Source organism: Schistocerca serialis, chromosome 1 (genome assembly GCF_023864345.2).
Source record: "Schistocerca serialis cubense isolate TAMUIC-IGC-003099 chromosome 1, iqSchSeri2.2, whole genome shotgun sequence".
NCBI classification, from domain to species: domain Eukaryota; kingdom Metazoa; phylum Arthropoda; class Insecta; order Orthoptera; family Acrididae; genus Schistocerca; species Schistocerca serialis.
The window spans coordinates 390,051,078-390,062,493 of record NC_064638.1 but is presented as its reverse complement, the minus strand read 5'-3'; the positions used below and the strand labels follow the sequence as shown (position 1 = coordinate 390,062,493).

The window sequence follows — 11,416 nt, the reverse complement described above, 5'->3', positions numbered from 1 at the left end:
AGCAGTTCCCCCCCACCCCTCTCTCAGAGTTCTCTACTGAATGTATTCTGAAAACAAAACAAATGACAAATGCCTCCACTGTTGATTTTAAAATGGATTTGATCTGTATTCTTAGCTGCAGCCCAATATTTCTACAAAGCCAATTACAAGTACATAATTCCCTTTTCACAGAGTAACCAGACCAATGACTTAAAAGATTAGATGGTGCATCTGAGGTTTTACACATGAAATGATGAAACAGGGAGTAGCGTATGCTCCAGTCCCTCTAAAATCGCAAGAACGGCTTCTCCAAAATCAAGAGAACAGAACTAGATCTTAACACCTGACAACCCAGAGAAAATTACATTCTTAAACTTTGTTATTAAGTAACATTGTTAGAAAGATTTTTTTCAAAAATAATGTACATGTAAAAAAGAAGTACTTCATCTTCCTCCTCATGCCATCAAGAATAAATGCAGAAAACAAAGATAGCTAAAGATGTTAAGATGACTTGGGAATGCAAATGATCATGTGATACATCAGGAACACTAAAATGACAGTGTTCTAAATAGTGGTTATGAAAGGACAGGACCTCCCTAATTTCCCACCAAAACTAGTCTTCAGTCCAACATTCTAGGTAGATAAATTCTTTATACCACCTCATCCTCTTTTTGTTGTTTTCTTCCTTTTTTAGGAAATTATCTGCTAAGAGTTTCAGATACATATGTTTACAGTAGTTCAGCAACTGTTTAAGGTTTAGTGAGTCTGGCTCTTCTTTGCATGTATAGCTAAATTTTCCTTGTTCATAAATTATGTCTTGTTAAAAATTACAACACTTACACAGCATACAACAAATTTTTTTCATAATCCAATCTGATGGCAGGTCTCTCGTGAGTTCATAAGTGTAATTCTTTACAGATAATACATAATAAATGTACATTTTAAAGCTTTTCTGGTTACTTTCTTACTAGCTATGTCCAATGATATCTACATAAAATTAGGCTTTTCAGCAAACTAAGATAATATTCATTCACTTTAGAGCCAGGAACTATGAATGAGGCTTTGATTAGAGAATATGCAACTGTTTCCTTGGTACAAAAACCTCCTTACTATGCTAACATTAATACAGTATTTATTTCATTGTAACTTACTCAGCATTCCGACTGAAATATTTTGATTGGTATACCATGCAAACAAAAATTTTATAAATACAATACATTTTGCCCATATACATTGTTTTTATATCACAAAAGTTAAAACTCTAATTTTGTGCTTTTTGTAAAAAAAACAGTGAAACTTAACAAAGCACTGGTATTTATTTTAAAAGTCAACATTTACGATAAATACAACTGGAATGCATTATTTTTACATTTGTTAAATACAATTTAATGATTTCATTATAGTTATCTTTGGTCATATATTCTTTGTAACTACATAAAACTATTAAATAATCAACAGAAAATGTATGTATGAAGTATCTCTGAACCTGAGGCTTTAAAACAGTTTAAATCAATAAAACTTTTAGGCCACAATATAAAATTAGTTTTGGAACCATGCAGAGTCCAATTAAATTACAGACAAAAATCAACAGATCTTCAATAAAAGCTACAGAAAGCAAAGAACATTTTACTCTGTGCAAATAAATACTGAAGACATTTTATTTTGCTAAAAAGTACTTAAATATGTATCTGTTCCAGACTTCCCTCTCTCTTCAGTTATATAATCACAAGTCCTTTTTCAAAATTAAAATGTATTACACTATCATTACCATCAGGAGCATACCACAGCTGTAGCTGTAAATGTTTTTACAATATCAAATTGTCTATCACAATATGAAATTTTTATTGCATAAACAATTTGTAAGAATATTTAACTGTCCAGCAGTATTCAAACCGTATTTGTATGAGGGTATGACTGAGTATGTATGAAATATGAGTAACATAAACAACAAAAAACAAAGCCTTCCCTCTTTTACTGTTTAGTTTGCATCATCTTTTTGCCATGCACAGGAATCTGTGCTGGAATTCCATTTCATCCAGTTTGTCCGAGACAAAAAATGTGTACAAGTGAATTTTGCCTTGAATACCAGATTTTAAGTAAACAATTTTTCAAAATATTCCTCCACAGACATGCTTGACAATAAGCGTTTCCTGAGTGTATTTGTGAAATTCATTTTTAGGAAAATTGTGTGTGTGTGTGTGTGTGTGTGTGTGTGTGTGTGTGTGTGTGTGTAAGGCAAGGGGGGGGGGGGGGGGGGGGGGGGGGAGGGAGAGGTTTCTCACACTTCTGTTTTCCTAGAAAAGTAAATGCTCTGAAAATGAAAATTTGTAGTTAAGCAATGTCTGTTGGGAACATCAATACGATATCATAATAGTTGTCCAACCAGCAGTGTGTTTTGGGTCTTCTTGCCTAGTTTCTAGGCAATTACAAAATTTAATGTCAAAACTTCCCGTTAGTTTGTTTCGTAAGCAAAGGATCCTTTGTAACAACAACAATTCGAAAGCCAGTGGAAAGGCATTCATTGTTTGTTGTTAACTTTGATAAAAATAATGGACGATATTTCACATATGTATGAGGCTGTGCTTATATAGTGAAATTCGACTCTTTACTTGTTGCTGGTACTGTAGAGAGACCTCTGGCTTTTTTAATAATAATAATATAAAAAAAATTCAAAAACGACCACCTGGCCTTGTTCGCAAGCACATGAGCAGTAGAATCTTATTTCGTCTGGCCTATTATTACTTATTGGCAAATAATTATAGTTTTTTTTTTTCCAGAGATGTCACCATCGAAGATCTTAAAAACTGCGTTTATACTAGCAGTATACTTTAGACTTTTTTTTTGTATGGGAAGTCTGTCTGCAAATAATAAATTTGTATCATTATTTAGTATTATGTAACAGGAATTGAAACAAATGTCTTTCCTTACACACTTCCTAATTACCGCGAGTTTGCTATTATTCTTGGCTTCTGCCTTTTGATTTATTTTAAGCTCAAGATAAGGCAATTTTGTCTGACAATATGCCAAGTAAAAAAAAAAATGTGAATCATAGTACATACAACTTACCATCATCACTCTTAACGCAGACTGCACTGCATTCTTTTTTGAGATCTTTATGGATACTTATTTGAACTATAACATTCTCCATCAACTTTGCACTTCACATTTTAAATTACAAATTGTGACAAAGATTATTAAAAATAAACTGCAGCATGCAGTGGAGAGAGCTTTTCTTCTGTGTTTAACTTAAGATACTGATATTCAAGACAAACAATGAGTACTTTGACTGACAGCACCATGTCATACAAACAATGAAATTAATTTGCAATAATTCTTATATACTTTCATACATTTGCAAGATGCTCACTGAAAAAGAAGACACAATCCAGATCCGTGCCAAGGAAATTGATATGAGCACAGAAATGATACTTCATATACACAAAATTTTCATAAATATCTTCAACAAACTTTTGAGACAAACAAAAAATATATGTATATATGTACAAGAATGTGCATACACATGTATGTCCATCCACATAACAACATGTGCACATGCATAGTAGTACACACACACACACACACACACACACACACACACACACACACACACACACACACACACACACACAAAGCAATACTAAAAAAAATCATCAACGATTATTGATCTGCACTGCTCAGTTTTGACTCCCGTCATGCTGCAAGCCTACACAAACTCTTTATGTGGTTTCAGCAAGTTATTCCAGAAGGCTTCTGGTGAGTCAGAAAAGGAACACACTATAGAGTGGCGGCAGACGTACACGCTGAAGATGCCCACCAAGCTCCAAGAGTCAGCACAGCACGAGCACGACCAGAATGGGCACCTGCCGCCCTGCGACACCTGTCACAGCAGCAGTCAGGGCAGGATTCTTGCTATACCACAGTTCCTCCAGGCATGGAAGTAACAGCTCCAGCTGGTGTGGATGTAGAAGGGGCAGTCACCGCAGTTGGACTCGATGGAATATGTGGCACTGGTCCCTAGAATATGCAGAATGCCTTAAGTAGTAGAACTTTACTGATCAAAATATTTTCTAGGTACCTCCTGAAGAAAAATAAACTTACAGTAAAATAATAACTAACAACTGAAGATCAATCTCTGATCAAGTAGTTTGGAGTTAAATGGTCATTAGATGTTGAATCAAGCTCAATCTCAAAAGGATGCAACAGAAACTGATCACACGTTTTTCTCTTGACAGGACATCCACAACTGTTGTATATATTATCTGCAATTGATAACATCACCTACAGTTGTATAATTTTTTTTTCCAATTAACGTAGAGCGCAAACAGGTGTCAGGACAACAGTCCCATTTTCAGGTGCATACAATGCTCATATGAGTTAACTAACAAGGATTAAGACAGCGACTCTCCGGAACATGACGTTTAATCAGAAAATCCATCTCATCTATATCTAGGCTTTCTGGGAAACCTCTCTAAGAACGGGTCAAAGGCCCTGGCTTACGGATCTTAATAACATGTTTCCACATAAAGCAAGATAACCATACATTCCCATCCTACCACATGTAATACTGTACCAACCACACATCGACATTCAAACATGTGGTTGGTACGGTACTAAATGGGTGTGTATGCAGTACTGCGCGCGAATGTACGGTCCTCTCACTATATGCGGAAACGTGTTATTCACATTCTTAAGCCTGGACCATTGCCCTGTTCGTTGAGAGGTTTTCCACGTAGCCTAGGAATCTATGAGATGGATTTTCTGCTTACATACCGTGTATGATAGAATCACAATATTTACCCCAGTTAGTCAATTCCTACTCACGTTAGTTGACTTGTACTACATTCTACGCACCTGAAGATGGGACTGTTGACCTGAAACCTGATTGTGCTTTCCTTTTATTGGAGAATAAAATTCATACAACTGTCATGGAAGTTAACAACTATGAATAAACTAGTCACAGCCTTGTTATGCGTAAGAAGATAGCCTGACATTCAAATTTCACAATTTAAGAGAGCCAAGAGACACCAAAATAGACATACGTGTAAATGGATTTGAATGCTGCTCTTACTAATATGAACCAGCATACTAATCAAAGGTCCACTTTATTACTGGGCATTACTTAAACAATATGTCTTGTGCCATAGGTAACCATTGCACTGTCTTATATGAAAGTCGTGATTATCCTTATGCATTCAGTTTAGTAACTTACTGCTTTCTGCGAAGGCAGTCATCCTCTGACCTTTGCTTCAGACTTTAAATGAATCTTGCATGGTAATACTGGCCAATTACAACATAATATTAAAAGAAACCTGGTTACATGATGTAGCCCAACAGAAGATAATCATATCACATGACTTCAACAATCTTGGTCCTCCAAAAACAAGTCTTATGTCTTAACCTTCGTGGCACCTTGCTCTGTTGGAAAACCTTAAAATACACTTAATTACTAAAATATAGAACAAAATGTAGACTGAAAGCCCATTTGATTTCTCCTGTTGCTCTAGTACTAGGCATCATTTAAGCATTCACCATGAGTAATTTTGGGAAATCAGAAAAACTTAAACCCTAAGGATATGAACCTTTCGTCTCAAATATGAGTCTAGTATCTTAACAGTGCTGATATTTCACAGATAGTATGATTTACAAGTGTGTCTTTACTGAACATCTTGTAGGAACATTGGACACTAGATGTTGGAACTTTCATCAAGAACAGAAAGGGCCTATCAATTAGCTTCAAAAAAGGAAGCTGAAGCAAAGTGAAATTCCCTCCACCTCGAGGAAGCGTCCTACTCTGACACACAAATGGAAACCTATATGTGATGTATATTGCCTTTCCACAAAACATCAGGCGACTACCAAGGAGTTTTCTGTATATTCAAAAGGTTTTACAGTAACAATAAAGCCAACAGTGCCATACATTACAAGATGAACACCACTAGTGTTAACTGTGTCAATCAGCTTTGCAACTACTAACCATTTGCAACAAAACAATTAAGTGGTGGAAAAAAAATTCTTGCACATTTTCCTAATGTGTAATGTGAATAGTTTTAATTTGTACAAGGATGTCACCAAGCAAAAAATATCTCTAGCAGAATTTATAAAAAAAATTAGCATGGACTTTGTAGCTGCAGGACACCAACATTTATTGCTAGGAACAAATTTTGATCACAGTTTTCCAGAAAAGGTACCACAAACTGCCAACAACGTAAATGCCACATGCTACAGTAAAGTTTGCTTTTGAAACACATACACACTTATGAAGCTATTTTTTTTGTTTTATTTCTACTTGAAACCTGTGTGTGTGTGTGTGTGTGTGTGTGTGTGTGTGTGTGTGTGTGTGTGTGTGTTTAAGATGCATGACTATTATGTAATTATTCCTTCTAATTTAGATAGCAGTGTTGAACGTGTTAAAGGGGGATAAGGGCAAGGGGAAAAATTATGTGTGTATAGGGGGAGGGAAGTCTTTTCCCCCAGCGGATCTTGTAAAGTTAAAAACTGTTATGGAAGCCAGCAAAGCTGCAGAATGTTAAACGTTGTATGTTAGTTTTATAAAAAACAACTGACATTTTTTCTGCTTAAAGCATGCCTGTACATCTTGAGATAATCCTATATATAGCAATGTTCATTCTGATGGTATAACTTACATACATAATATTAATTTTTTCTTCATAGTGGGTACCATAGCCATAAATTTACAGAATGAAGGCATGATTTTTCCACTGTGAATAAAAATTTATCAAGATGACCTCTTCAACAAACAGCCAGTTTACAAACTATAAGGATTGTAAACCATCATAAATGGAAGTATATTGTGCAGCGTGTGTGTTTGCTGCATTTTTCTTGTACGTGGCACCTTGTTTTGGCTATCGAATTTTTTATTATTTAGTTATTCAAATAACCCTTTTGGATGGTATGATCAATCAACTTTAGTTTTGCTTCCTGATGTTTATTTTTCGTTGCTCCTAAGACTTACTTCATCCTTCAAGAGTGTCATTGCCTTTCTTCATGGGTCCACTTCTCTCATTTTGCAGACCTCTTCCTGTTCTGAAATCCTGCCTTTCATGCCCCTTCTTTAAAAATATTTTTTTGTATGTTGTATCCATTCAAATTCCAGTATTTTTGTATCTTTGTCAATTTCAGTGCACCATGTGGGTTTGGATTTGCAGCTGTATAGTTTAAGATCTGCTGTGTTATTCTGTTACTTTCCATTCAGTATGTGTGTCCATAATACTTTTCATTGCATCAGTTAGCTTTTCCATTTTCAAACAGAGCTCTTTGTTTGTTCTTAGCTTGTATTCAACATTACTATTACTTCCAGGCCCCAATATTTTCCTTGGAATTCTTCTTTCAACTTTTTTCAGTTTTTCAGTATCCTTAAATCTTGTTAGTTTAAGTGTTTCTGGCCTTATCAGTGTTTGATAGTGTCTTAGTTTTGCGTTACAGGACAAAGATTTTTTGTTATACATCTGCCTTGAAGTTAAAATATTCTGGGTTATTAGATTGAGTCATATTTTCTATAAAATAATTGACGTTTCTACCCCTCTGCTGGGATATTCATCAGGATCTTCCAGTATCCACTACTGCTAGAACACTGTCAGAGACCAGTGTCGCGTTCTCTTATAAAGGGAAGTTTTCCTGTGTTTGTGCTGGAGTAGTGGTGGCATTGGTTAAAATTCTTATGGCTACCATTGGTGAGCCATTATCATTGGCTAATATTCCTGCACTGATGTAGAAGAAGGGGCATTATTGGCTAAATTCATATGGGTACTATTGGTGCCCCATTGTTATTGGATAAAAAGGCAGTATTCCACACTAATGCTGGAGAAGAGTTATTGTTTGAAATTTCTCCTAATGCTATTGGTTGGCTGTTGTCATTGGCTAGATGCGAAACGGACAGAGAAAGAGAGAGGGGCATGTTTATCCAAAATATTATAATCAACCGAGGCGACTTGCAGTGCATTGTTTATGTTGCTCACTCACCGCAGACGCATATTCACTTTCTTGATGGCAGGGAGTCATGATGCTGGAAGCCTATAGCCATCCTCTCTACTGAAATTAGATGCAGTGTTGGAAATTCCAACCGCTTCTGCATCAGTGCAGGTATGTTAGCCAATGATGGCCATAAGAATTTTAACCAATACTACCATTTCTCCAGCACGAACACAGGAAAACTCCCCTTTATAAGACAATGCGACACTGGTCTCTGACAGTGATCTAGCAGTAGTGGACAACAGAAGATCCTGAGGAATATCCCAGCAGAGGGGTCAAAATGTCAAATATTTTATAGGAACTGTGACGTGGCCTAATAAGCCAGAAGATTTTAACTTCAGTGACAATGGCCACAGAAGCCTCTGCCTTACTCTTGATTTTATTTCATAACATTTCAGCAGTTACCACATAATTTTTACTTTTGATGTGCTTGCTAATGTTCCTTTAATTATTTATTTCTGTTGCTTTATCATCAAGTCCAAATTCCTTTATTACGTTGCTCAGTGTATTTCTATTAACTGTGTTGTATGCCTTTCGAAAATCTAAAATAGTTATCAAGTATTTCAAGTTTCTGATTTTCTTCATTTCCATTAGGTTATTTAGAATCAGTATTTGCTCTGCACAAGACCTTCTCTATTTTCTATTATATGACATTCAAACTACTGTGTTCCTGTTTCATGTCAGTAATACGACTTGTTTTCTACAGGGTGGTCAGAAACAGTCTGATAAAGCTTGCAAGGGTGTTGCAATGGAGGCTGTGCTGAGAAATGATCAATATGAAAAAAATTCATTATGTTGCACTGTTTCCAAGTTATTTAGCACTGAAGTTAGTGACTCAGGTTGTTGCGCGCAAAAATTCAAGCAGCCCGTCAGAGACAGTCTCGCCAAATGTTTTCTTTGCTTTGTTTCCTAACTTAAATCCACCCCGTTTCATAGAGGGCACATTTTAACTGGTTATGAGCATTTGAAAAAGAGGTAATGCACGGACTCTCAGAAGTCTGTGCATTATCACACTGTAGTGTGTGCAAGGTCTTGAATGTGTGTGCACAATGACCTGACCATCTAACTTTAACACTAAATAACTCTGAAATGAAGCAAATTATCAAATTCTTTTCTTAACAATTATTTTTCAGCTGAACCTCCCTTGCAACGTCCTTACAAGCTTTTCAGACTGTTTCTGACCACCCTATATACAGGCAAGCACTCAAAAACTGTTACATTAGCTAATACTAATCTGTGTGGCATAAGAGGTGGTCTTAATAAATACTACAACTTAGTGGAAAAGTTAAGGTACAAGTAATGTTATTTTGTTTTCTTGCTTTGGCTTTAGTTTCCACATAGAAATTGGCTAATCACTCTTCCTCAATTTGGCACAAACAATGATACACGTCAAAATGACACAAAAGTGTGGCACAAAGCAGCTCATTTATTTCACTAAAGTATTTGCACTCACTCTAAAATCTACTCTGCTCTCCACTACTGATTGTAAAGTTTTACCAGAAATGTTTGCATATTATTTTCCTACCTACTTAATGTTTCCAATTTCACTTTTTCAGCACTGCAAGGGCTATTTAATGTACATACACTGATGGAAGTGGAAATGCACTGTGGATCATCAACTGTTATGTATTAGATTTGCATCACAGGATGTATGTATCACAGAAATATTTATGATGGTCTAATAACTAAACTGCCAACTATAGCTATGGAAGAGAGTGCCTCTTTTATGGTGTCTAACAAGATGATGAACATAGTCATGTGTTGAGGTCACTGTTTATTAGTAACAACCTTTGATTACTGGCTGGAAATATAGAGAGCCCATACAGAGTGTGCAACTGCCCGAGACTTACTTACAGTGGACCAGCTGAAGTGCAACTCATATGAAAAGTGTTACATAAAGGCAGTTCAGTAGCAGTGGAATTTGTTCATAAATAATGTCTTCAGTCATTTCAGAGGAGAATGCATTGGAGAGGAGATGAATTCTAGTAATCAGTGAAGAGAGACACTGTTTCATATTTCTACCACTAAACTTCTACACACTAGCAAAGCGGTAAGATGGACAGTTACTAATTCTGACCAACAGTTATTCAAGAATAAATGATAACTGCTTTGCCAATCCACACATCATTAAGCTTACCATCCAGTCATACGTTATACTCTATAGCATATATATATTTTTTTACAAAGCTACAATTGATTATGGAGCTTTTGATTCACTGAGCATGTGTAAAACATCTCAGAATTTTATATCTGACTTCCAGCTTGATCCAAACAAATAATTTTCAATAGCACCATGATGTAGGGCAAGAAGGATAGGATACAGTGCTCAGGTAAACATTCAACTTTTGACTGAAAGTTACTGAACTCCCTGTGCTTACATTTAATATTAAGTAATATATTATGAGTACTTCTATCCCCTATACAAAATATTCTGAAAGTTTCATGTGGTGCACGTTCTTATTTGGATAACTCCATCTGCCTTGCCTATGAACTATGACATGAATATGCTCATTGTATAACCAAATTCTATCGGCATGAACTTAAACAAACTAAAATAACAAGAGCGCAGTGAATCATCAATACTTGGCTACATTACACAACTCAAAAGACTAAAATTACTGACTTAAGTTTGATCATTCTTGTAATATCACAAGTTTATTTTTTACCAACATTCTCTATTGTAACACTTTAGTCTGTTTGACAATAAATACAAATATAAATGCAGAGATAAACCTTTACAAGATCTCATTTCAAATATGAAATAAACATCATGTCCCAAACTATTTAACAATCCAAAATGAATTTTTCACTTTGCAGCGTAATGTGCATTGATTCGAAACTTCCTGACAGATTAAAACTGTGAACCACTTCAGGACTTGAATCTGAAACTTTTGCCTTCTGCGGGTAACCACTTTACTGACTGAGCTCTCCAGGCACAACTGATAACATGCCTTCACAACATAACTTCCATCAATATCTCTCTCCTAACTTGAATATTCATACTTCTTCCGGGATACTCAGCAGGACTAAGTATACAGGAAAACTCATACAATCAAATTACCTTCCATTAGGAAAGTGGTTGCACTCAATGACTGTGATATGGCTTTCGAAAGTACTAGGACATACATTGATATTATGAAATAGTGCACTGATAATGGCTAGGCACTACTTGAAATCTAGATTTGCTTACTAAAACCTGCTGTGCTCCACCTTTTTGAAACCCATACAAATTTTGGGAGGAAGGCGAGAGGTTATTGCAGAAGTAAGATGTGAAGGCAGGTCAGCAGTCTTGCCCGGGTAACCCAGTTGGTACAGCAATTGCCCGCTGAAAGCAAAGTTTCCAACTGCAAGCCCCAGTCTGATACACAGTTTTAATCTGCCAGGAAGTTATTTGCACACCATTTTCTGGAAATTCTAGGTGTGTAGCTGGGTGATTTTCCTGCTCTTC

The 11,416-nt window shown here is 35.9% G+C and overlaps 1 protein-coding gene across 2 annotated transcripts in view; it reads right to left on the bottom strand.

The window, feature by feature from the left end:
* Nucleotides 1-2,248: 2,248 nt before the first annotated feature.
* Nucleotides 2,249-11,416, bottom strand: part of LOC126471346 (WD repeat-containing protein 20) — a 50,605-nt gene continuing 41,437 nt past the window's right edge. The window contains exon 4 of one of the 2 annotated variants that reach the window (XM_050099468.1): nucleotides 2,249-3,993. In XM_050099468.1, coding sequence (XP_049955425.1) covers nucleotides 3,889-3,993 — 105 coding nt within the window. In that variant the 3' untranslated portion in view covers nucleotides 2,249-3,888. The remainder of the gene's footprint in view (nucleotides 3,994-11,416) is intronic. The other variant, XM_050099476.1, reaches the window with a different exon arrangement.